The 27,498-nt window shown below is 42.2% G+C and overlaps 1 protein-coding gene across 4 annotated transcripts in view; it reads left to right on the top strand.

Moving 5' to 3' along the window:
- The window catches only part of LOC103049048 (calpain-13-like), a 100,206-nt gene extending 75,373 nt beyond the window's left edge, over nt 1-24,833 (top strand). For 2 of the 4 annotated variants that reach the window (XM_088145863.1, XM_088145845.1), the window contains 5 exons: nt 93-171; nt 3,546-3,662; nt 11,500-11,555; nt 19,573-19,626; nt 22,919-24,833. In XM_088145863.1, coding sequence (XP_088001989.1) covers nt 93-171; nt 3,546-3,662; nt 11,500-11,555; nt 19,573-19,599 — 279 coding nt within the window. In that variant the 3' untranslated portion in view covers nt 19,600-19,626; nt 22,919-24,833. Of the gene's footprint in view, nt 1-92; nt 172-3,545; nt 3,663-11,499; nt 11,556-19,572; nt 19,627-19,847; nt 20,334-22,918 lie in introns of those variants that run through there. The other 2 variants (XM_088145852.1, XM_088145860.1) reach the window with 2 other exon arrangements.
- The last annotated feature ends 2,665 nt before the right edge of the window (nt 24,834-27,498 follow it).

Genomic DNA, 27,498 nt, shown 5'->3' with positions numbered 1-27,498 from the left:
ATATCATAAGAAAAGTGTGGTTTTCCATAGTGATTACATCTAGATTTTTTCCCCTGTTTTACTATATTATCTGAAGTTTAAATATTTTCCAGGATGTATTTAGAAGAGAAGATGAAAATAATGTTGGATTCCTAAATGTTTCAAATTTCCGAAGAGTTGTGCAAGAAACAGGTAGTTTAATAACTTTGAATATATTTTCAGGGAACATCAGTTTATTTTTGAAGTCTGATACATTTTGAAGAAAAAAAAATAAAGTAGAAATCGACAGGGCAGCTTTTTCTCTGTTCTAGTTTTTTAAAATGATACTTAGAAGTCTTAAGGAAAAATGCATTGATTTCAATTTTGTTTTAATTTTCACTAATTCCCATGGAATGCAACTTCAAAATGCTTTTCCTTAACACTGCCATCTGCTGAACAATGAAGGAATTTCAAAAAAATCTTCCCTTTGCAATTCCACATTGGCTTCCTCTGAGTTTCTGAGTTGTAACTGAATTGTTTGGTGGATGCATTTATATATGCAATCCATCATATTGGACAGAAGATGCTACTATACACTAATGTACTTTTAAGATGAACATTTACATGTCTGGATGTACATTAATGACTTCCTGTGTGAGGAAGTAAAAAGGAAGGTGTAAGCAAATCCCAGAGACTAGGAGGACAGATGGCAACAAAGAAGAAGGGAGGAGGAAATAGTTAGTCCTCTAGAGAGTACTATGGTTTTTATCACTAATGTACTGCATCAAGGGAGATGCAAGGAAGGGATTGTGATAATCAAAGCAATACGGTGTGGTCCTGAACGGAAAACTCCATGCTGTGCAGTCCTTAAAGGCAAGCAGCAAACAATATAGTCAATGAACTGAAGAAAAGTTTGCGTTTGCATGCAAAATACTAATACAAATATAGCAAAGTCTGCTTCTTTTCCTGAAACAGTAGAAAGAATAACCCCAGATAAAATTCTTTTCCTGTTGTCCATTTAACAAATTTTGGTATATTCTAGGCTCTTTAGAAGAGAATCCATCAATCCGGTTAACACTGTATATGAATGCTATCTGAGTCAAAATCATTAAAATATAGTACTTGTCTGGCTTTGACTATGGATTACACCTCAAACACCCCACCCCCACCCCCAACCCCAACCCCATCCCCATTGCTTTCTTATGAAAAGAAGCAGAATTGTTTCACTATGACTGATCATTTTCTGGGCATAATCCTAGGGTCTGTGAGATAGTATTCCAAGTACCATAATGCATCAGATTTGGCTGCAAAGGGAAGCCAACATCTGACTCCTTCCTTCCCCTGCTAGATTCTGAGATCAGGTCTTCCTGATATGGAAACTCTGACATTGGGAAGTGTTAGGGTAGGTTGAGGCTGGAGCCCAGAAAAATTTGGATATTGAGGTATGGAGAAGTGTTTAGTTTTGGGGCACTGGCCCAAACCAAAAATTACTGATTTTTATTGTTTTTTTATGTTTTATTGTTACTGCCCAGGGTTATAGTATGTAAGATGGATCTTGTAAACAAACAAGCAAAGATCAAAAAAAGGTACATGGAATGCTGTCAACAAAGTTAAAGGATCTTAAACATCCCCCCATTCCCTGGTTTCACACCCCCAAGCACAGAAAGTATTTAGACAGAATAGACAGAATTCATACTCTCCCAAGCTTGCACTGGGAAAGGAATTGTACAAACCAATAACAGAAAGTGAACTGAGCAACACGATTGTCTTTCACCATCATCTCTCCTATGTTAGGGTACTGGATGACATGAAGCCTCTTCTATCAGAGCGCAGAGAATTTCCAAACTGAATGTTAGGACGTGCTCTGCTGAAGAATTTTTAACGGACTAGATCTAGGCACATTCATTCTTCATTCTTAGATCCATTGAAATCAATGGGGTTTAGTATGACAGGGGTCCCGATCATTTTGATAGGTTATTCTTCTAAATATCATTAAGTCAAAGCCTTTATTTCTAAGCACAATAGCCACATTATGTTCATTATTGGTATTCCTATTTTATACAAAGGAAATTGCCAAGCATGATCCAAGAAAGAGAGCCAGATCACACACCCAGTGATGCTGCAAGGAGTTCTCAGAAATGCCTCTTGAGTGCCTGATATTTTACTAGTAACCTAAATATTTGGGATTCTTGATTAATTGGTCTAGGCCTGTATCCCAGCCTTAGTTTCCACTATATCATGTTTTGGTGGTGGTAGAATCTATTACTAGAACAGGAGTACTGCAGCAAAGTGATTTAGAACTAATTTAAAACTACACTTATTAGTATTAAGCCCTGCAATGGGACTTAGATGGGAAAGATCCCATCTAAGATGCATTGTTTTAAAAATTAAGAATCTCTGTTCTTCAAGATATCCCTTAATTATTTCTTGAAGAAAGGAAAACAATAATGGAGGAGTTAATCATGCCTTAAAAACAATTGTTTCATTTCCGTAGGAGTAAAATAGCTCATGGGTGAATTCCTCAAGATAAGAATCCATCCATTATAATTGGAGTTGCTCCCTTTGTGTTTTTGGCATGGAGCCTGCCCCTTGAATAGCTGCAAATCAAGCAGAAATCTATTCACTGAAGCATTTTCCATCACTGCCTCTCCACTTTCTAAAAACTTTACAGTAATCCTATGGTTTTATTTTTTGGAATTAGTAATCTGTTTAGTCATTCACAGCCTAAGGTAAATATCAAGTTTCAACCCAACTCTTGCAAATCTAGTTCTAAGCATTATTTTTGATAATTCAAATCTGACAATTATACCAGGGATGTAAATAATTCCACCACATATTCCTCTTGGATCAGATTTCAGTTTTTCTCCTCAGAGGAATTTATGACAGAATGAACACCAGCACACCAAAATTCACAAAGAACAGAGTTAGGTGTGTTTACTTTTTAAAAATGTATGGGTTGACTCTCTTGTTCAGTTTGTTTTAATTTTTTAAACCCTTAGCTTGCTTTTAGGAGCTAGGCTGCTGACAGCCTTATTCCATTCTTTGTTTTACTGCTGCTTCTTGGAATTAGCATGTTTTTTAAAAAGAAAGTGCAATAGAAGATGTTACCTAGCTGGGTAAGGAAATGTTTGCAAGAAAACAACCAAGCTCAGAGAACCCCAAGGACTCCAAAGAAAGCACAATCCTAATCTGAACCAATCCAGTCTGACCTGCACATGCGTGCACATGCACACACACACACAAGAGGATGTGTACATTCCTAATTTGTTCAAAAGACAAAATTGCTTTCATTAGTGAATTTTAACTTGGGATTTTAAATTAAAGCTGCAACTTATACCCATGGACCTAGGAATAAACTTCATTGAAATCACCCCAGTAGTTTAGGTTATAATTTTGTGCAACTCCCAATCATGTACTGTATATTGATTTATTTCCAGATTGTGAGCTGTTTCAAACAATGTTGATGTAATAAGTTGCCCTGCCTGAATGCTAGGAGCAGCAGATAACAGTCCCTTCCCTACAGCTGCTGAGCATTGTTGTCCTGTGTCAGTTTGAGAGCGCACATCTTCTTCTGTGGTTGCTTGCAGGCCTGTCTGTCAGTGACAAACTCCTCCAGCTCCTGGTCATGCGATATGGAGACTTTGCCCAGAGGATAAACTTTCCTGATTTTCTGTGCTGTATGTTTCGTCTTGAGACAATGGCAAGTAAGTGGTAACACTCAGCAGGGAGAATGTTCAAAATAAGGTTTTTATGCAACAGTGCATGTGTACAAGTGCATTATTTTTGAGGGGACCTTATCTTGAGTGGGAATTTATTTTCAGACTGTTCATTCTCTACCAACCATGTGGCCAAGGAATAATGACAGTTGCAATCCAAACTATCTGAAGCTTACGAAGCAGGGGAGGACTGCTGAATACTGTGGTTTGGAAACTGTTCTTGGGAATCAATTACAGGTAGTCCTTGCTTAATGACCATTCGTTCAGCAACTGTTCGAAGATATAATGGGGCTGAATGAATGATAGTTACGATTGGTCCTCGAAGTTATGGTCGTTGCGCTGCTCCATGGTCATGTAATCAAAATTTGGACACTTGGCAGCCCGCCTACATTTATGACTGCAGGGTGCACTTCAGTTCCCTCCACCCACCTATTTTCCCCCATCTCTGCCCTTTTGGCCACGCTACACTCCACTGCCGCCTATCCCTGCCACTTCCTGCTGCCCCCAGCTGACCTTTGCCATCTTCTTCCACTGCTGATGAGGCGTGCCTGGTGTGGCCTCACAAAGGGCCAGCAGCTGCCTTGGCCAGGCATGTGTCGTCATCAGGAGAAAGAAGATGGCAAAGGTCAGCTGGAGGCAGCAGGGAGAGGCAGGGTAGGCAGTGGCGGCGGAATGCAGGGTGGCCAGAAGGGCAGAGATGAGGGGGAGATAGGTGGGTGGGGGGAGTTGAAGTAGAGGTAAGTGTGGCAGGGTGATGGAGCCTCGTCTGCCAATGGGAGCTAGCCAAACCTGGCTGAGTAGGAGGCAGAGGGATGGAGCTGGCAGTTCACGCAGGGCAGGAGAAATGTGAGGTCCTTGCCTAATGATGGCACAGTCCTTGCCTAAGAACCACAACCAGGACTGCTGGAACTGCCATCGCTAAGCAGTGTGGTCACATGATATTTCGCCTAATGACCATTTCACTTAGTGATGGAAATTCCAGTCTCAGTTAGGGTCATTAAGCGAGGACTACCTGTAATACCAAATTCACCAAAGATTTTCAGGATCAGAAAGTACATTTTTCTTGGGTGCACTTGAAGAGACCTGAAAACAGAATGCAAATAGGAGAGCTGAATGAAAAGTAATGCTTCCAATTATATAAGTTGCAAGCGGATGGCAGTACTTTCGTGCTAGAAGCTTTTATGTGTTTCAAGCATCTGTTCTTTCATTGGAATTGGTGGAATTGGTGGAACCTTGTGAGAAAAGGTTGTGTTGCTACTGTTTGTGAAATAAAAGTATGCAGCCAGTTCATTTTAAGCAATATGCTGTGACTGAATGTTTGACTGCTAAAGTATGACAAGTTGTTTATTATCATAATTTTGTTGATATGAGTACTGGGAATTGCTGAGCCAAAAAATGTAAAGATGGTGAACTAAAAAGAGCAGATTTATGTTACTGAGAATGAAGTGGACAGATTGTGACAGCAACTGAGAAGTTTCACATGAGAAAGGTTGATGAACTGATTAAGGACAATCAATGGAGAAATGGCTGTCAAGCTTGGCATTTCACAGGAGCATATGAGTTACATTATTGATGTTCTTCAATATTGGATTTTTTGTGTAAAATGGGTTCCTCACATACTGTTGGAAGAGATGAAAGGTTCAAGAGTTTAAATTGGCAGCCACTGTCATGCTACAAGAATGAAGGTGAGGAAGCTGACAACACATGGGCTCATCATTATAATCCAGAAATGAAGTGTCAATCCATGGAATTTCATCACATAGCTTCACTTAAAAAAAAAAAAATCAAAATCCAGGCTTCAGCAAGAAAGCTCATAGTTACAGTTTATGAGGATGCAGGTGATGTTATTCATGTGAATTTCCTTGAAATTGGCATACTATCAACTCAGAGTGCTACACTGCAGCACTCAAAACTTTGAAACAATGATTAAGCAGAGTTCAGAAGCTCGAGAAGGAAATATTGCTGCAACATGACAGTCCTAAGCCTCACACCTCAAAAGCCACCCAAATGACAATTGTAAAGTTAGATCCCACCATAGTATTCCATCTATAATATAGTCCAGGCTTGGTGCCATGTGACCTCCATTTTTTCCCAAAATTGAAGGAAAACCATTGTGAACATCCATCTGACTCAAATGAAGAGGGAGAAAGGACGAAGTGTGGAGCTCTTTCATGACACCTTTAAGAAGCTTGTCTTTTGTTGGCAGAAGTGTGTAGCATATGACGGTGATTATGTAGAGAAGTAAATATAGGTAACAGAGGAGCTCATTTCAAGGATTATTTTCTGTTTTATTTATTAAAATATTCCTATTTAAACTAAAGTTTTGGAGGTGTAGGCATTACTATTCGTCCAACCTTCATAGAATAACAATCAAGTGTATGATACAATGCTGTTCCACCATCCATTTTTTAATATCCTGACAATGTTCTTGCTTTGTGAAAGAAGTTTCAGTTTTTCTCCTTCATTCTTAAGATATTTTACAGTTGTTTTAGAAATTCTTTTATTGGGGCTGATGAGCTTATTTACAGTTGCAAAGTAATGGATGGTGCTGATGATATTTATTTTGTAATACATTTCTCCATCATTCAGAAGCCGACACTGATTAATCTAAACAATCCTACATGGGGAAAATTCCCTCATGATGGCTTCCCAACTGAAGCATGGGAAATTGGGACATTGCTGACTGCTGGAGAGACAAATGTTAACAGACCATGCACATGTGCACACAGATGCACACACACACACACTCACTCTGTGTAAAATAAATGCAAGAATACGATGGTCCTCTCCTAGGAATTTCACTAAAGTTATCTTCTCCTTTGGAAAAAAAAAAGGAAAGTAACTTCCTTCAGATTAAATGATTAACAGTAACGAAATGCAGAATATTTTTGGCACCATAATAATATTGTTCTTTTCAAGTAAAGAGTAATGAAATACATCCTTGAAACATTTTGATTTCCTTTAAAACAAGTTGTGAAGTATAAGCACCAAGCCTTTCTTTTTGTCTAAAACTACCTCCTAATTGTTTGCTTGTTTTTAAATTTGTACCTACATGGTCCCAACAGATATTAAAATGTTCTCTTGGAGTTTTGATCTATACTCTACAATAAAGTGTAGATTCTTGATCTGTATTTAACCGTATGAGATGAAACTGGCCGGCACAGTGTTCATTAGATTTATATCCTGTTTGTCCTCCAGGAGATCAAGATGGCATACATAATGCTCTCTCCTCCAGTTTTTGCCCACAATAATCTTGAGAGCCAATGTGGTGTAGTGGACCAGGACTAGGGAGACTCAAGATCAAGTCCACCTTCATCATAGATGCTCACAGGGTGATCCTGGGCTGGTCATTCTCACTCAGCCCAGCCTACCTCATAGGATTATTGTGGGCAGATAAAGAGATAAACATTTTGATTTCCTTTAAAACAAGTTGTGAAGTATGTGAAGAGATATGGTTTTCATATGTATTTCCTATGATCTGGACACTGGATACTCTTAAATGGAGTTTTGACAGCTATAGAATCATAAGCAGCAGGGCTTAAATAGCAGTTGAAGTACAAGAGATATCCCACATATCCTACTTATGAACTTCCATCTGGTTGGCTAGTGTGTCACAGAAGGATGAGCCTAGATAAGCTTTTGCCCTGATTGTCAAAAGTTTTGCTTATGTTCTGATGAACTGGAAAATCAGGACAAAAGGAAAGGTGATGTTGCAACTGTGCTATTTCATTATCGTATCTTTGATCTCTCCCCTAGACTGGATTTTACCAGGTAGAACTGCTGAAAACACCCTGAAAAACACCATGTTTTTTTAAACCATAAACTACAAACTACATTATAGGACATTTCCTTTATTTCTTCATCTCACAGATGCTAAAATACTCTTACTTGAAAGGATACGTATTTAATGAAAGTGTCTTAGATTGCCAGCGGGGAAAAAATACCTTTCAAAAGCTACTAAAAAAAGTATTCGCACTTCCAAGCTAAGCACCTAAAATTCACAAATTCTTTTCAGTTACTATTTTACTGAAAGTTTAAAGTGCATTATACGCTGCCTGTGGGGTTTTCTCAGGAAAAGATTATTGGGCTAAATGAAAAGAAAGGCAGTATACCAGAAGCATAAATCGAGAACACATAGTTAAATAAATAAATAGGCTTTTCTTCCTTGGATAATCATGCTAATAATACCTAAATCAAAATAATCTCCTCTTTTATCATTCATAGTAAATGGAGGAAGAGAAAAAGCAGATTCAAACACCATTAAGACTAGCTATTTTGGTCTGAGAATTCTTGGCTAAGAATTTTCTAAGCCTGCAGCTTAAGTGAAGCCAGTTTAGAACAGTTTAATTAGAACTAGGGAAAAAATTATTCACCATATGATTATAAGGCATAATGCACCTTTTAAAGTTTGGTGCGTGTTCAAATTGTTGCTAAAAGCCGTAAACAACCAAGTCAGCCATTTATGCATGTAATTTCTCTCTTCCCTTGGAGTGTGACACTGTTTCTATAATTTACTTTGATGTTGTGAATTATGTCTTGGTTTTGCACATGTAGATTGGTTCTGACGTTACACACATCAAAGAAAAGGACAACATCCCAAACTCAAAGAAACTGTATCCTTAAACATAGTACTTGGAATAAGTGCTGATTGTCTTGTTTTACATACTGTATCAGATTATAACTTGACTAAACTCATTATTTATTTCATCATTTTCTATTTTTTAATATAATTTTTATTAAGAATTTTTATTACAATAGTAAAAGCTAATACAAACTAAAGTTAAAGAAAAAGAAAATAATGGAAAAAGGAATTAAAAAGTGCAGGAAAAAAGAAAAAGAAAAAGAAAGAAGAAAAAGAAAAGAATATAATATAATAAAGGAAAAAAATATAAAGAAATGACTTCCATCCTTTATCACAAGTATAAACAAATTTAATAACTTCGTTGGATTTGATTTCCCTTCAGTTCTTCTTTATCCCTTGGGAGAGGTTTCTTCAAGGCTTTAACAAGCCTCTTTTGAAGGTCCAATAAGAAAATATTTTCCAGGACATTCTCCGTACCATTTGTATTTCCCTTTTAATTTTTAAAACATCAGTCAGCTGCTTTTATATATCCAGTAAAGCATCTTTTTCCAAATCATTATCTTGGTCTGTCATTTGTAGTTCCACCTTCAGTACTTTCTCTGTCTTGTCAGATAAAATTTATTCCACATCTGTCATTCCTTCATTAACATCTTTTAGACATAGTCTATCCATAGAAGCAGACATCATTACTTACAGCATTGATATTATTGTAGTTAGTAATTTCTGGCTCCATTCTTCAAAAATCTACTTTAATATTTCTGATGTTATAATGTCTTGTGTCATTCTGTAAGTCTCAATATTAACTGACATCAGGAACAGGCATATATATATATATATTTTCTTCTGCTTAAAATCTTTATTCCCCTCTAGCGTCCAGTTTCTAAAATCATCACTTATCTTTGTTATGGCTTACAATAACCAAGGTAGCCAAAATAAGTCTGTTTCCCAGGAGAAGCTGTTTATTTTTTTTATAATTAATTCCAAAATCTTATAGTAAAAGTCAATATTCCAAATTTATATGGACCCTTAATCTGTTTATAACTTTCTTAGATCTAAATCTTATTTAGCTTTTTGCTGTTTATTTCAAATTCTTTAAGTTAAGTTTATAATTAATTTTTCTTTTATTCAGAGTTGCAGATAAACTCACATGATGAAGACTTTTCAAACTTGTCATTCCAAAGGTGTCTATTAGCTTTAAGATGGTTAATAGGCAATTTCCAAAAGTGATTAGAAAGTGAGATTTGCTAACTTAGTGTCCTTTAAAAGGCTTTGCTGTGGTTGTGAGCAAGATGGCTGGTCCCATCATCTCCTGGTGCTCAAACATATGAAAAGCTACTGTCCTGTGGTCTCTTCATGAGAAGCAGCCATCTGGAGCACATGTGGTGATCTTCCATCCTCTCCTTATCCAGAGAGGTTCCAAGGAACTGGTTTACTCACCGGTTCCTTGGTCTTTGCTGCAGTTGTTGGCTCTGCTTTTGTGGCACCATCTTCAATTCGCCATATCTCACCTAGAAGTCTATGTTCATTTTATAGACACCTTCTTGGAAGAAAAAGACAGAGCTTAGACAATAATCCAAATATTGAATATTTTCTATTTGCATCCATTGCTTTGTCAAATCTTCCAGAATGAATGGAATGATATAGCCTAGTTGTGTTGTTGATAATACAGTTTCAAGGATGATATTCCCCATTCTTCTGTAGTCTGTGATGCATCTGAATTATTTCTGTTCTTGATTTTGATGTTTTACAACAAACGGCTTCATTATTTCTCTGCCAAAATGTTTTTGTCTTCATCCAAGATAGCCATTGGATTGCTATGGAATAAAAAGGTCAGATTAGAAAGAGATTTAAAATGATGCAATCTGGCCTAAAACACTGATACAGTTTATTCTATTGTATCATATCCTGTGATTATTCCCCTTCCCCATTTTTTTCTCTATCATTAACATTAAATAATTTTAAGGTTTTTTGGTTTATGTCTATTTACTAAAAATATTTTTATATTAGAGACAATTCTAACATGCTTGATGATATTATTATTTTGGTTATGGATGCAAATTAATTGAGATGTTTTTATAATAAATTGATAGGCCTGATATTATAGTAAAATTTCCAAGCTGTTTTTAAATACGTTTAGCTGAATTTACTGGATTTGAAATAATAAGGACCTTATCATCTGTAACATACATTAAATACATAGTTTTTTGCTCTCTATATTCACTCCTTGGATGTGGCTGTTCATCTGTAATGCTATTGCAAATGTTTCTGTAATTCACTTAAAGAAAATGGGGAATAATGGCCATCCTTGTTAGTGCTTCTTAAAACTGGAAATTCCAAAGAATTGTCATTATTAGTTCTTATTAGTGTTCTTTGCCTTATTGAGGCATGTTGTGTTGCCTTTACAGCCTGAAGTACCTTGTTGAGCTAAATGCTTCCTTGCACAGATCTAATAAAAATTGTTTTCTTGAACTTATGTTCTTGATTACTTCCCCCTCCCCCCACAATGCTACTCTATAGCTAATATTAAAAAGTTATTTCAGGTTGTTTGGTAAGTATATATCTAGATACTTAAAAACTCTCTGTACTAGAGATAGTTCTAATGTGCTAGATGATATTCTCTGGGCATGGAATCTGAGGTAGCTCAGGAGTTCATGGCCCCCTTGGCAACCTTGGACCATGGCAACTTATTCAAGGCCCAACTCACATGGGGAGTCACACATTGGATCTGGTTTTTGTCTTGGGGCAGTGGTGTCATGATCTAGAGTTGGAGGATGTTAACATTAGTTCCTTGGCATGGGCAGATCATTCCCCCTTGGCCCTAGAGTTCTCCTCAGCCATCCCTTACTGCAGGAAGGCAGAGCCTATTTGATTGGCCTGCCCCAGGTGACTAATGGACCCAGTATGGTTTCAGAGGGAGCTTGGGGTGTCTCTCAAAAATCTGGCACATGGTTTGGTGGAGGACCTTGTCATGGCTTGGAATGAGCACATGCCAGGGCCCTAGACTGGATCAGACCTGTGTGGGCTATCTGTACACATGGTTTCCTGATTATTTTATGAAAAATCTGAAGTCTTGAAATTTTACATTTGCATAATTGTTTTTTAAGCTTGAGTTTTTGTATTTTTTCAAATGTTGACTGAATTTACAATAAATAAAAAGGATATTACTTGCAGTATTTTATAAATTGTTACTTTTTCAAACTCTTCTTTACCATCCTCAAAATAATTTCATTTTCTATTCATCAGAGGCATTCCACAATTTATCCAAAGATAAGGGAAGAATCTGCTTTACTGAAGATGAGGTGAGTGGAACTTTTTTTTTTTTTTTCTGCTTTGGGTCTTGTTTTTATCTTTGGGAATAAATGGCTTTTTTCCTCAGATAAGACTATTTTCTGAAAGACCAAAAATCAGAAAAGCTCAACTGAAATTAATATTTACAATAAACTTTCAATATGCATTTCTGTGTATGTGTGTGTTTGTGCCTGGTGATATAGGATTTTGGTATTTTGTTAATTTGGAAAATGAAATATTCATAATTTCTACACTCTATAAGAGTGTAATACTACAGCAGACATTTTACTCGTTGAACAGCTGTAGGAAGTAGTATCTTTCTGTGTTGACAGGGAAAGAGTTCTGATGGCAGAATGCCCCTGTTTCTAATACACCCATGGAAAGCCGGTAACATTGGGGGAATGAAACAGGGCGTTCTGGATTCAGACAGGGACACACCATCTCCTAAACTTTTCTGTTGCTTTGAAAGAGCTTCAGAGAAGACTCAAAACTGGTGAGGCAGTTAATTCATCCATCTCCCACCATGGTTGCAGCAAGCTGGTGAAGTTTAGAAGTAGTAAAATTTCCACTGTTGCTACCATGGAATTGTTGGGCCAGTGAGGGAGTCTGAACATTTTTTTTTCCTTCTTCAATTCTCATTATGGTATTCTTAAAGTTTATCTGATCAAAAACTTAATACTATCAAGTAGTTCTAGATGTGAACTAGATGTCCAAACTTCCACTAGATGTGATAACGTCAATTAACAGGATTCCATAGCCTACATTTATTTATTTAAATTATTTATGAAATTTATATGCTGCCACATATTTATATGACTCTGGGATGTTGGCCTTTGCTGAAAAGTTTGGGAGTTGAAGTCCACAAAACTTCAAGAGATCTGAAATTGAGGGCGTGTCCTCCAATATAATTAACATTTAGAACCTAGACTGGAGTATCCCAAATTATTTCCCAACAGGCAAAAATATTCCTAGATATTTTTACACATTTATGCTCTAGCAATAATATTGATTATTATGAATTGTTTTAATATAAACAGGTAACTCATTAAAGAGGTGACCATGAAAACCAAAAAAATGCCCAGATTCATCCAAATCAAAGTATGAGATAAATAACCTATTTATTGATCAACATTTTGCAGACTCCTCAAGGTGTTCTAGAAAAACATTTCAGCACATTGTTTCTCACTCCCTCTCTCTCTGTTTTGTTGTCATTTTTAAATGTCATTTCAGCAATATTTTTCCATAGCATTTTCAGGGAACTCAGTGATAGATCACTTGTTCTTTATGTAGAAAGTCCTAGATTTAGTTCCTGACATTTAAGTTTAAGGTAATAGGCTGGGGGCGCAAACATCAGTTTTGCTTTCCAAACAAGCTGTGAGATTTGCCCCGTTCGACAGAGAAACTCTCGTGACACGTGTGGTTCACAAAGAAGGTTTACTCATGCGTAACGTAGTAGTCACAAGCAAAGCCAGGACTGGCTTGGTACAATTGCATCACTTGTTATATTCCCCCCTTCCCGCGCTTTTTCCCGCCTCGTGATCGCGTTGCGGCTGTGGGCTATTAGGCCCCCCAATGTCCCCCCTGATCGTTCATGATGGCAGGGTCGGTCAGAGTCCATTGTCCTTGATTGCCAGTCCCCCTCCGGCTGGGTTGGTCCCTCCCTGCTACGTGCAGACCCGCGGGTTCTGTGCTGCATTGCGATCTTGTTTCGCTGCCCTGCGGCCCCGTTCCTTGCTTGCTCGCGCCGTTATCAGTTCATAGTTAAAAGCTTCCGCTGCGGTTTTCCTGTTTAGCTGGCCGCAGGTGGCTCGTTAATTAGCGGCGCTTTCGGTTCCTCTTTTCCCCGCTAGCTACCGCCGGTGGATTCCGCGTGGTCTGGTTGCGAGCTTCCCTGCAACCCCGTGCTTCCCTGAAGCCTCGTGCTGACCGAACCTGACATGCTGCCCCCCTGACGACAACTCCCCCCCCTCGGTCCTATTTCGGCTTCCCGGGGTATTTACTGTAAAAGTCCCGCACTAGGTCCGGCGCCCTTATGTGGGTTTTACTCACCCATTCGCTGTGGGACTTGGGGAAATGTTTCCATTGCACTAGGAGCTGGGTCTGCCCCTTGTGCCTCCGGGCGTCCAGTATCCAGTTGATTTCGAAATGCTGCTCCCCCCCGACCATGATGGGTGGTGGTACTCCCTCCGCCTTGTGCCAGGCGTTCCCCGGCTGGTGCAACTTTAGCAGGCTGCAATGGAACACCGGGTGGATCTTCCCGAGGCTTTTCGGGAGCGTCAGCCTGACGGTCACCGGATTGATGACCTCCGAAATGGGGAACGGCCCCACAAACCTCGGGCTGAGTTTTCGATGCCTGGTGCGTCTTTAGGTTTTTGGTTGACAGATACACCTGGTCCCCCACTTTCCACTTTTCCTCGGGGAGCCTCTTGCGGTCCGCGTGCTTCTTGTAGTCGGCTTTGGCTCTTTGCAATGCCGCGTGCGCCGCTCGTCGGGTCTCGTCGATTTGGGCGAACCAGGCGTCCAGGGAGTTGATCTGGGATTCCGGCTGAGGCAGCTCCGGCATGGGGACGAAATCTCTCCCGGTGGCTACTTTGAACGGAGAGAACCCGGTGCTCTTGTGGACGGCGTTGTTGTATGCCACCTCCGCGAATGGTAGTAGCTCCGCCCAATCGTCCTGTTGGTGCCCCACGTAGCAGCGCAGGTACTGTTCGAGCCCCCCGTTCAGGCGTTCCGTGGCTCCGTCCGTCTGCGGGTGCGCCGCGGAGGATAGGGCTTGTTTCGTCCCCACCCGCTTCAGGAACTCCCGCCAGAACCGCGCGATGAAGTTGCCGCCCCGATCGCTGACGATACGTCGAGGTGCACCGTGGAGTCGGTAGACATGTTGCACGAACAGTCTCGCCAGCCCCTCGGCCGTGGGGACTCGCCGGCACGCTACAAAGTGCGCTTGTTTGGAGAATAAGTCCGTGACCACCCAAATGGCGGTCTTCCCCTTACTCTCCGGGAGCTCCACTATGAAGTCCATGGCGACCTCTTGCCAAGGGCCGTCGGGTTCCGCTACCGGCTGGAGTAGGCCTCTAGGTTTGCCTTTGGCTCCTTTCGCTGTTGCGCACACCGGGCAACCCACCGAGTACGCCTCCACGTCCTTCCGGAGCGTGGGCCACCAAAACTGCCGCCGGATTAAGTGGAGTGTCTTTACGAAGCCGTAATGCCCCGCGCTCCGGCTGTCGTGGGCTCTCTCCATGACCTCCCGTCGGCAACCCTCGGGCACGTACAGCTTTCCTTCGTGCCACCACAACCCCTCTTGGCCGGTTAGCGCCTCTCGGTTCTGCTTGAGCCAATCGTCCCGCTCCGCCGCCTCCGCGAACCCTTGCCTTACTTCAGACGCCGCGTCCCGTCGCTCCCCCTTGGTCTGGCTTCGGGTCACCGCCTTTGCAGCCAGCCTGCTGGCGGGGATGACGGAGTCCATGATCTCCTCCCGTAGGCTGGCGTGTTGGGGCATGCGAGACAGTCCATCCGCTAAGAAGTTGCGCTTCCCGGGGATGTGTTTCAGTGTGAACCTGAACCTCCCGAAGTATTGGGACCACCGTGCCTGTTTGGGGGATAGCTTACGCGGGGTCTTCAGGGCCTCGAGGTTCTTATGGTCCGTCCACACCTCGAACGGTTCAGTTGCCCCCTCCAGTAGATGCCTCCACGTGGCCAGCGCCCACTTGACCGCGTACGCCTCTTTCTCCCACACCATCCACCTCCTCTCCGTCTCGGTGAATTTGCGGGAGGCGTAGGCGCACGGGTGGATGGCCCCCTCCGGGCTGGGTTGGAGCAGGACTGCTCCCGTTGCCACGTCTGATGCATCCACTTGGATTATAAACCGCCGGTCTGGGTCGGGATGGCGCAGGATCGGCTCCGCGGTGAACCGCTGTTTTAGTTCCTCAAACGCCCCCTGGCATTCTGCAGTCCACGCGAGTGCCATGCTGGGCTTGGGGGTTTCCCAGTGCCCTTGGTTTTTAGCAGGTCGGTTAGGGGAAGGGCGATTTGGGCGAAGTTCGGGATGAACTGACGATAGAAGTTCGCAAACCCTAGGAAGCTTTGGAGTTGCCTCCGGGTTCGCGGCGCTTCCCAGCCCAGGACATCCCTTACTTTCGCCGGGTCCATCTCAATTCCCCGGCTGGATATTCGGTAGCCGAGGTAATCTAGTTGCTCTCGATGGAACTCGCATTTCGAGAGCTTTGCGTACAGCTGTGCCTTCAGCAGTCTCTGGAGCACCGTGCGCACCAGGCTCAAGTGCTCCGCCAGGGTCTCGGTGTAGATGAGGATGTCGTCCAGGTAGACCAGGACGCCCCGGTAGAGTAGGTCGTGCAGCACCTCATTTATTAGCTGCATAAATACCCCTGGGGCCCCTTTTAATCCGAACGGCATCACGGAAAACTGGTAGCTTCCGAGCGGGGTGTTGAACGCCGTCTTCCACTCATCTTTTGCGCGGATCCTAACTCTGAAGTAGGCTTCGCGCAAGTCCAGTTTTGTGAACACCCTCCCCTTCGACAGATGCGACATCAAGTCCTTCATCAGGGGAGGGGGTATTTGTACTCCGTGCTGATTGCGTTCAGCCCCCGGTAGTCTACGCACATACGGAGCGAGCCGTCCTTCTTCTCCCGGAATAACACCGGGGCCGCTAATGGTGACTTCGCGGGTTGGATGAATCCCCGCGCTAGGTTCTTGTCTATGAACTCGCGCAGGGCCCCCATCTCCCTCCTCGACAGGGAGTACATTTTCGGCTTAGGCAGGGTCGCTCCTGGCTCTAGCTCGATGGCGCAATCACTGGGCCGGTGTGGTGGGAGCTGGTCGGACTCCTTCTCCCCGAACGCTGCCGCCAGGTCTCGATACTGCCTCGGGATTCCGCCGCCCGTCGGGGGTTCCCCGGGTCCGGCCCCTCGCTTTGCGGTCGCCTCGCCAGTCGCCGCTGCCTCCCCTCGCCTTGGGATCGTGGCGGGTCTCCGGGGTCCCGGCGCTGCTGCTGCTGCTGTTGCCGCCCGGGTCTCGGGCCCCATCTGCTCTCGCCCCGTCTCCCGGTGTCCCGGACCCTCCGCTTGTCCGCCGGTGGTTGCGGCTGCCTCCGTCTCCACGGCTCGGTCCCCTCTGCTCTCGCCCCTCGCCGGTCTGTCGACCCCGAACCGCACTGCCTCCGCCGTCCAGTCGACTCGTGGGTTCCGCCGCCGCAGCCACGCCAAGCCGAGTACCACCGCGTAGTCGGCCACCGGGACCACCACGAACCTCAGTTCTTCCCGGTGACTCCCGATCGTCATCTGGACCGGCTCGGTGTAATACTGAGCTGGCCCCCCCCCTGCCAGCGTGCCATCTAACTGGCTGAATGAAATGGGCTCCCAGAGGCGCCTCAGCTGTAGCCCGAGCCCCGAGACCACCGCTGGGTGCATCAAGCAGTGGGTGCAGCCCGAGTCCAGTAGTGCCCGTAGCTGCGCCTCCCCTCCGGATCTCACCCTCCGGACGTGTATCCTCACCCGGAACGGTGGGCAGTCCTCGTCTCCTATTGGGTCCGCGCGCCTCGACTCCCTGCTCGCACTGGGACGCCGTTCAGTGCGAGCGCGCCTCGTTTCCCGCCGGCTCCGAGTCCTCTCCGGAGGATGCTGTCTCCGGGGTCGACCACCCCCCGCGTCCTTTCTCGGTCACCGCCGCCACTGCCCCCTTCCGCGGTCGGTCACCGGTCCTTTTCCCGTTCGCACGCGGGGTTTTGACTTCGGGCCGTGGTGGGGCGCCTTCCCGCTCCGTCGGGCACTGCGCCGCTCGGTGGCCTCTGCCTCCGCATCGGAAGCACAGATTCGGGGCTCTGGTCGCCTCTCGCCTCCCGGTGGACTGCCGTCGACCGCTCCGTCTCTCCTCGGGGGTCCTCTCCCTCGGCCGGTCCCTCGTCTGGTCCCGTCGTCTTGTGCTCTGTTGGATCTGCCGCCACGCCGATTCCGCCGTTCCGGCCAGCCAGATCCAATCCTTCACTGTGGACGGGTCGTCCCGCCCCAGTGCCCGTTCCAGGATCTCTGGGTTGAGTCCCCTCTTAAAATACTTCACCTTCAGGGACTCCGGCCAGTCCGCGAGCTTCTCGGCCAACCTCCGGAACTCCAGGGCATATTCCGATACCGATTTGCCCCGCTGTCTGAACTGTAGGATGTCGTCCTCCGCCCGCTTGGCGCTCAATGTGTCCTCGAATCTGTCCCGGAGCGCCTGCATGAAGTCCGGGAAACTCCGTAGTTCCGCCGCGTTGGCATCGTACAGCCCGATCACCCAGCTGGCTGCTTGGCCATCTAGCAGCTCGGCCACGTAGGATACCCTGTCCTCGTCTCTAGCGAATAGGTGACCACCCCTCTGCATGAACCCCCTGACGTGCGTCAGAAAGTGCGGCAGCTGTTCGGGGTCCCCTGAGAACTTCCCAGTGATACCTCGAAGTCTCAAGGCGTCTGCCGCCCGTTGGTCCTCCGACCGGGGCGCCGTGGGTGGTGCCGGCGGGGGTGTCGGACCGCCCCCCCTGTCGCTCGCCTCCTCGTTCACCGCCGGTGGCCCCACTCTCTGTAGTAGGGTCTGGAGCATCGCCTCCACGGCGTCTAGGCGTCGCTCGACTCTCTCCTCTAGTCGGGCGAATTTCTCGCTCCACTCACGGTTCCGGAACCCCGAACCCCGGGTCATCGTAACGCCTGAATCGTCTGGTCCTTGGTTCACGCCCATCGACCACCGCTCGGATGGAGTGCGCCCGGCCCTGGCCGCTGCCCCGTCGCTCCCGGGCGGCTCCGACCGCCCTTCCGCGAGCCTGGATCCCTCGCGCTCCAGCTGACCCACGGATTCCTCATCGCTGGTCATGCCTGTATTGAGAAAGAAAACGCTCCTCGGTGGTACCGGGTAGCGCTGTCGGTGAGTCCTGGCTTTATGTGAGATTTGCCCCGTTCGACAGAGAAACTCTCGTGACACGTGTGGTTCACAAAGAAGGTTTACTCATGCGTAACGTAGTAGTCACAAGCAAAGCCAGGACTGGCTTGGTACAATTGCATCACTTGTTATATTCCCCCCTTCCCGCGCTTTTTCCTGCCTCGTGATCGCGTTGCGGCTGTGGGCTATTAGGCCCCCCAATGTCCCCCCTGATCGTTCATGATGGCAGGGTCGGTCAGAGTCCATTGTCCTTGATTGCCAGTCCCCCTCCGGCTGGGTTGGTCCCTCCCTGCTACGTGCAGACCCGCGGGTTCTGTGCTGCGTTGCGATCTTGTTTCGCTGCCCTGCGGCCCCGTTCCTTGCTTGCTCGCGCCGTTATCAGTTCATAGTTAAAAGCTTCCGCTGCGGTTTTCCTGTTTAGCTGGCCGCAGGTGGCTCGTTAATTAGCGGTGCTTTCGGTTCCTCTTTTCCCCGCTAGCTACCGCCGGTGGATTCCGCGTGGTCTGGTTGCGAGCTTCCCTGCAACCCCGTGCTTCCCTGAAGCCTCGTGCTGACCGAACCTGACACAAGCCACATTGCATACCTTGAATGCAGCAGTTCAGCCTTCAGTAAAAATTGGATTATGTGCCTGGCTGAGTGCATCATATCATCCTTTTATGAAGTAGGATCCTTCCCATGGTAGTTGTTCATGGCCATGTCTTGACCAGCCCCCAAATGTTCCAAATCCCCGTGATAATCCTTGATGATTATTTTACATTTAATTCTTTATACCCCTTATTTGAAGAAACATATACACTGCCTCAGGCATTTGGGATTAGAGTCATATATAATAATAGAAGGTACATATAATAGAAGAAAGCAGATGAATGTCTTGCCAGGGGAACATCAAAGCACCAAAATAAGATAGAAAAATGTGAACATTGTCAGAGTTAGCAGATCTGAAGGAAGTCATTTCTACCAACATTCCATGAAATAAATAATTCCAGCTCCACAATGAAAATAGGATTGTATGTTCTTGCTGCTTTATTGGCTACATGTATTTTACAAATTCTTAATGAATATGTTAACATTGCTGCCTTTTTTCTTTGTATCCCCCTTTTGTTTTAGTGGTTGACAATGATCATGTATTGCTAATCTGATGATTCATCTTTCTAAATACTGGTAAGAATTTGCAAAATATTCCTAGAACTATTTCTTGCTTGTAGGCAAATTATAATCCTAAAATTTCTTTTGTTTAAAAATATAGAAAAGCAAGGCTTCTGCATGTATGACAGAACTGGATTTTTATCCTGAAATACTATGTATACTTTTGATCACTGATGCATTTAATCAAATAATGCAAGTAAAAAGAGTTTGGATTTAATTATCATCCCCTTTTCTAGGTTGCTCACTTCTCAGAGTTTCAGAATAAAGTTGCTGATTGAGAAGACCTATTTAATTGGAGGTGAAATAGAAACAGTCAAGGGCTTCAAGCAATCTAGCCATAATCAGGAGAATAAAAAACATGCAAAGAATGATATCCACAGAAGATAATCGTGGAAATGTGCAGAACAGATGTTTACTTCCATATAAATGTCTTGAGATGTTGTTTAGTCGTTAAGTCGTGTCCGACTCTTCGTGACCTCATGAACCATATTGCGCCAGGCCTTCCTGTCCTTCACTGCCTCCCTGAGTTTGCTCAGTTTCATGCTCATTGCTTCAGTGATGCTATCTAACCATCTCATCCTCTGCCGTCCTCTTCTCCTTTTGCCTTCAATCTTTCCCAGCATCAGGGTCTTCTCCAAAGAGATCTCTCTTTGCATTAGGTGGCCAAAATATCTGAGCTTGAGCTTCATTATCGATCCTTCCAATGAGCAATCAGGGTTGATTTCCTTTAAGATTGACTGGTTTGACCTCCTAGCAGTCCAGGGGACTCTTAAGAGTCTTCTCCAGCACCACAGTTCAAAGGCATCAATTCTTCGGCGCTCGGCCTTTTTTATGGTCCAGCTCTCACAGCCATACATTACTACTGGAAAAACCATAGCTTTGACTATGCGGATCTTTGTCGGCAAGGTGACATCTCTGCTTTTTAATATGCTATCTAGGCTTGCCATAGCTTTCCTCCCAAGGAGCAAGCGTCTTTTAATTTCATGGCTGCAGTCTCCGTCTGCGGTGATCTTGGAGCCCAAATAAATGAAGTCTGTTACTGCTTCCATTTCTACCCCTTCTATTTGCCAGGAATTGATGGGTCCAGATGCCATGATCTTAGTTTTTTTAATGTTGAGTTTCAAGCCAGCTTTTGCACTCTCCTCTTTCACCCTCATCAAGAGGCTCTTTAGTTCTTCTTCACTTTCTGCCATTAGGGTGGTATCGTCCGCATATCTGAGGTTGTTGATGATTCTCCCTGCAATCTTAATTCCGGCTTGTGATTCTTCCAGCCTGGCATTTCTCATGATGTACTCTGCATATAGGTTAAATAAGCAGGGTGACAGTATACAGCCTTGTCGTACACCTTTCCCTATTTTGAACCAATCGGTTGTTCCATGACCGGTTCTAACTGTTGCTTCTTGGCCCGCATACAGATTTCTCAGGAGACAGGTAAGGTGGTCTGGTACTCCCATCTCTTTAAGAACTTGCCACAGTTTGTTGTGATCCACACAATCAAAGGCTTTTGCATAGTCAATGAAGCAGAAGTAGATATTTTTCTGGAACTCTCGTGCTTTCTCCATGATCCAGCGAATGTTGGCGATTTGATCTCTAGTTCCTCTGCCTCTTCGAAACCCAGCTTGTATATCCGGTAGTTCTCGGTTCATATATTGCTGAAGCCTAGCTTGTAGGATTTTGAGCATAACCTTGCTAGCATGTGAAATGAGTGCAATTGTGCGATAGTTTGAGCATTCTTTGGCGTTGCCCTTCTTTGGAATTGGAACGTAAACTGACCTTTTCCAATCCCGTGGCCACTGTTGCGTTTTCCAAACTTGCTGGCATATTGAGTGCAGCACTTTAACACCATCATCTTTTAGTATTTTAAATAACTCAGCTGGAATCCTGTCATCTCCACTAGCTTTGTTGTTAGCAATGCTTCCTAAGGCCCACTTGACTTCACTCTCTAGGATGTCTGGCTCAAGGTCAGTGATCACACCAGCGTGGACATCAGGGACATTAAGATCTTTCTTGTATAGTTCTTCTGTGTATTCTTGCCACCTCTTCTTAATCTCTTCTGCTTCTGTTAGGTCCCTGCCTTTTTTGTCCTTTATCATGCCCATCTTTGCACTAAACGTTCCTTTCATATCTCCAATTTTCTTGAAGAGATCTCTAGTCTTCCCCATTCTATTGTTTTCCTCAATTTCTTTGCATTGTTCATTTAAGAAGGCCTTCTTATCTCTCCTGGCTATTCTCTGGAAATCTGCATTCAGTTGCTTATATCTTTCCCTTTCACCCTTGCTTTTCGCATTCCTTCTTTCCACAGCTATTTGTAAAGCCTCATCAGACAGCCATTTTGCTTTCTTGCATTTCTTTTTCTTTGGGATGGTTTTAGTTGCTGCCTCCTGTACAATGTTACGGACCTCCGTCCATAGTTCTTCAGGCACTCTGTCTACCAAATCTAATCCTCTAAATCTATTCATCACCTTCACTGTGTACTCACAAGGAATATGATCTAAGTCATACCTGAGTGGTCTAGTGCTTTTCCCTACATTCTTCAATTTAAGCCTAAATTTTGCAGTAAGAAGCTCATGATCTGAGCCACAGTCAGCTCCTGGTCTTGTTTTTGCTGTCTGTATAGAGCTTCTCCATCTTTGACTGCAAAGTATGTAATCAATCTGGTTTCAGTATTGACCATCTGGTGATGTCCATGTGTAGAGTCGTCTCTTGTGTTGTTGGAAAAGAGTGTTTGCTATGACTAGCTTGTTCTCTTGACAGAACTCTATTAGCCTTTGCCCTGCTTCATTTTGTACTCCAAGGCCAAATTTGCCTGTTATTCCGATTACTCCTTGACTTCCTACTTTAGCATTCCAATCCCCTATGATGAAAAGGACATCTTTTTTTGGTGCTAGTTCTAGAAGGTGTTGTAGGTCTTCATAGAAGCGGTCAACGTCAGCTTCTTCAGCATCAGTGGTTGGGGCATAGACTTGGATGACTGTGATATTGAATGGTTTGCCTTGGATACGCACTGAGATCATTCTGTCGTTTTTGAGGTTGTACCCCATTACTGCCTTTCCCACTCTCTTATTCACTATGAGTGCAACTCCATTTCTTCTAAGGGTTTCTTGCCCACAGTAGTAGATATAATGGTCACCCGAATTAAATTCACCCATTCCCGTCCATTTCAGTTCGCTGATTCCCAAGATGTCGACGTTCAATCTTGTCATCTCATGTTTGACCACATCCAGCTTGCCTTGGTTCATAGATCTTACATTCCAGGTACCTATACAATATTGTTCTTTACAGCATCGGACCTTCTTTTCGCTTCCAGATACATCCACAGCTGAACGTCCTTTCGGCTTTGGCCCAGCCGCTTCACTCTTTCTGGAGCTACTTGGAAATGCCCTCCGCTCTTCCCCAGTAGCATATTGGACACCTTCCGACCTGAGGGGCTCATCTTCCGGCATCATATCTTTTAGCCTTTTAACATTGTCCATGGGGTTTTCTTGGCAAGGATACTGGAGTGGGTTGCCATTTCCTTCTCCAGTGGACCACATTTTGTCAGAACTCTCTGTCATGACCTGTCCGTCTTGGGTGGCCCTGCACGGTATAGCTCATGGCTTCACTGAGTTACGCAAGCCCCTTCGCCACGACAAGGCAGTGATCCATGAAGGGGGTCTTGAGATGACTTCTTACTTAAAAATAATCCAGACTAAGGTTAATCAAAAATTGTTCAATGCAATACATATTTAACTTAAAATTAAATCTAACTGAATCTGGTGGAGCATTCTCCCAGGCAAATATGGAACCAGCTAGAACCATTCAGGTTTGTTGAACTAAACTCCCATTATTCCCAGTTTAACCAATACTTTTGCATTCCTAATCTTTTCCTGGTTTGATTGTGTTTCAATACTTTGTTTCCTTAGACTTAATGGTTTATCAAAACTGCATTAATCTTAGGTGGCCTTATCATAGACCAAAATGCAAAGCATATATTTGATAAATCAATACAAATACAAAATTAATTTAAAAGTGTTCCTAGACTCAGGCTGCAATCCTTTACAGACTTAAGAACTTTGCACTCTTAATCATAATGTGACTTTCCAAAAGAGTTTGCATAGGTTCATGCTACATAAATTCAAATAACTTTGATAAAAGTGTGATTGATTCTTGTTCTAAGTGGAAATTCTCCTACATCTTCATGAAGTTATTTTTGATTGAAAAAAAAAATCTTTGTGAAGTTTTTTTTTTCTTAATCAACAGTTTTGTGCTGCAAATGATTTCTGCTTCACTATAAGTGGTTATTTTATTATGATGGTGCTTACATCTTAGGAAAAAGATTATATTTCTTAGACTGGGAATTCTTACTGTATTTATCATGATTTACATAATATGCATGTTTTATTCATCTTTGTTTTCTGTTGAAATTATTGATAACATATCTACAAATTTTGATAATTTTAAAATTATATATCCAATAAAATATAAGGCATTCAATATGAATGACAGCATATGCTTTTACCTTTTATTTTATTTTATTTTTCAATATAACCAATCAATCAATTTTATTACTGATTTTCTCAGGCTATCTCCTGATTTGCTATGTAGAATACATGCAATTTTGGAACAGACTAATATAAAATGCAATCAAAAAATTTTTAGAGCTCTGTGATGATAATATTTAAAACAAGTTATTATTTTGATGTTATATAGTACACTATATATACATAAGTTAAAATCTATATTATCCATGCAAGTAGATATTTGTTGATAGGCTACCAAAAAGAAAACACACCTAACTAAGCTATGCCAATTATTGTAGCAGTAAAATGTTTTGCATATCCAATAGTGTCTCAGATTTAAAATCATTTCTTTATTCATTGTATTTGACTGTATTTTTATTTTATTTACCTAGTCACCTGCTGTTAGGTCCTCTTTCTCTAGAATCCTTGAAATTTGCAATGGCAAAAATGCAGAGTTTTTAGATTCAATCACTTTTGACATTTTCCATTCATCATCATCATCATCATCATCATCATCATCATCATCATCATCATATTTTGTTTCACGGAGCTTGAAAAAGAAATCCAGCAGAGGGAAGGTATCCATAATACATCTTCAATACCTTCAAATATGCTGTGTCTGCCCAATATTTTTTGTTCAAGCAGTGGATTCCCCTGTGACCTCTGGAACCAGAAAAGAGCTATTATTATTATTAGCAATAATTTAATAAATAATAAACAATAACATTGCATTTTGTGTTTTGTTTTGTAGTAATTTTATTAAGGATTATAATTACAGCAGTAAAAACCTAATACAAACTGCAGAAAAAATAGAAGAATAAAAAGAAAGAGTAGAAGGTGCAGAAAATAAAGGAAAAAGGAAAAAAGAGAAAGAGAAAAGAAACAAAAGAATATAGTAAAGAAAAAGAAAAGAAATATGTAAAGAAGTGACTTCCCACCATCACAAGTATAAACAATTTTAGTAACTTATCACCTTCTCTTAAAATACAACAAATGATATCCCCATATCCCATCTCTTATCTATAAATAAATGCATAAAGCCTCGTCATTTCAGTCCTGATGTCAGCAAAAGTCCATTAAGGGTTACCAGAGATAACAACATATCTATTTTAACCTTGATCAAATAAACCACCTATATATTCCTTCCTTTTACTTCTAATGATCTTAATATTTAGTCCATTAAATATTAATAATGTCTGAGAACTTGATTTCTTTTCATTTTTTCATTGTCCCTCCTCATGAGATTCTTCAAAACTTTAACGAGACTCTTTTGTAAATCCAATATAGGAAAATTATCCAGGCCACTCTCTTGGTTTATTGCTTGTATATACCTTTTAATTATTAAGACATCAGCTGGTTTCTTTTGTATGTCCAGTGTAGCATTTCCCCCCCCATATCATTCTTGTAGTCTGTCATTTTTAAATCCACTTTCAGATCAGTTTCAATCTTCTCAGGTAGAACTTGTTCCATGACATCTCTTAGACACAGTCTCTCTATAGAGGCAGATGTTCCTGTTGATGCTAGTAAAACTAAAATGAACTGAGTCTATTGTTCAAAAAATATCCTTCAATATGTCCAAAGTTGGCATATTTTGCTCCATTCTGTAATTGTAAGTCAAGATTATGTGTTTAATACTACTTAATATTGATTATAAACTGTCTACTAAATCTAGCCCATCCTCTTAAATTAAGTATAAATAAAATAATATATACAGACCAGCATGAATTTATTCCAAAGATAATTATAGATAGCCCTATTAGAAAATTAGTAAATATCAAACACTTGTAACAGCAATTTACTCCCCTCATCAATATGTTCATTAGATATATTGAAAGCCTTTGATTGTGTGGAAGGATTATTTATGAAAAGCATGTTATAAAAATTTAAATTTGGCAAAAAACCAAAACAAAACAAAGCAAAACAAAAAACCAGACATGGCAGACCAGATTTATAAACCCTCAATGGCACAGATAAGAATAATTATGAGTGAAAGGAATTTTAGTATTGAAAGTGCTAAACAAGGATGTCCAAAAATCAGTAGAAGCATTCTCTATACATCTCGGACAATGAGAAGATTGGAGAGAGAGGGGGGTTGTTTCATGTCTAAAATCAGGCTGCACAACTAGGACATACCATCCCATTCATCCTGGAAGACTAGCCAAAACAGCAGGTGGAACATGAAAATTTACAAAATTTGAATAAATATCTAAGCCAATTATTTTCTTTAAAAATCTATCTAAGGTAAGTAAAATAAAATTAAAAAAAAGAATTTACAAAAGTTATGGTCTGGATCTGGAGGAGGAGATATACAGCACTTATATAGCATATATCCCTTTAACACTCTTGAGCTTTTGCAATCAGTACAGAAATGGGCAAATAAAAATGTAGAAAGGGGTTATACAGCTAAGAAATTTTTATAAGAATCCCCTACCTCGTAATAAAGAAGAAACAGAACAGCAGTTAGGATATAAAACACTATGTTTTTTATGGATTCAAATCAAATCATTTTCACATAGTAGGCAGGGAATTTACAAATCACCAATTAACAAATTTTGAGAAATTAATAGGTAGGAATTATATCTGAAGATTTTGCATAGATGCATAGCATTAATCTCCATTAATAATAGCACATATATCCCATAATCATCCAGCAAAAGATTGGAAGGGTTATAAATATTCTTTCACCTTTTGAGGATATGTGAAAAAGTATTAGGTTTTTGGAAAACAAGTTTTTAATGAATTGAATGTTTTAACTAAACAATTATATTTTTACCAAACCTAGGACTATTACATATATTTGACTGGGAGAAAAGAAATGAAATGGTATGAAACCTATTACGCTGTTTTTTATTGTTGGCAGCTAAATTATTAATCATTATTTGGATATTTGAAATACCTGGATGTATAGAAAAATGGCATAGTAAAATGTCCATAATTTGCTTTAAACAAAGTATCTGAGCTGCTGTCACTCTTTTAGGATGACGAATTTCCACGGGGAATTTGCATTTTGTTTTTCTATAATCACTGCAACCTCTCTAAGATGCAGATCAAGTGGCAGAACTCACAAGTATATGGATTAGGACAGAAGATAGTAACTTGCCTTGTGACTCCCAAAACCATTATCCAGGTATAACTCAACAATTAGAATAGTATCAGACTGACTATCTTGGGTTAGGACATGGAGGGTTCAAATCTGTATTCAACCATGTAACTCATGGAGTGATTTAGGCCCTGAGTATAAGAGGAAGGAGAAGGAGAAGGAGAAGGAGAAGGAGAAGGAGAAGGAGAAGGAGAAGGAGAAGGAGAAGGAGAAGGAGAAGAAAGAGAAGAAGAAGGAGAAGGAGAAGGAGAAGAAGGAGAAGAAGGAGAAGGAGAAGAAGAAATGGAA

This window comes from Python bivittatus, unplaced genomic scaffold (assembly GCF_059951505.1).
Source record: "Python bivittatus isolate LINGU-HERP-01145 unplaced genomic scaffold, Pbiv_v1 ctg000020_np1212, whole genome shotgun sequence".
In the NCBI taxonomy this organism is placed as follows: domain Eukaryota; kingdom Metazoa; phylum Chordata; class Lepidosauria; order Squamata; family Pythonidae; genus Python; species Python bivittatus.
This window is presented reverse-complemented; position numbering and strand designations above follow the sequence as displayed.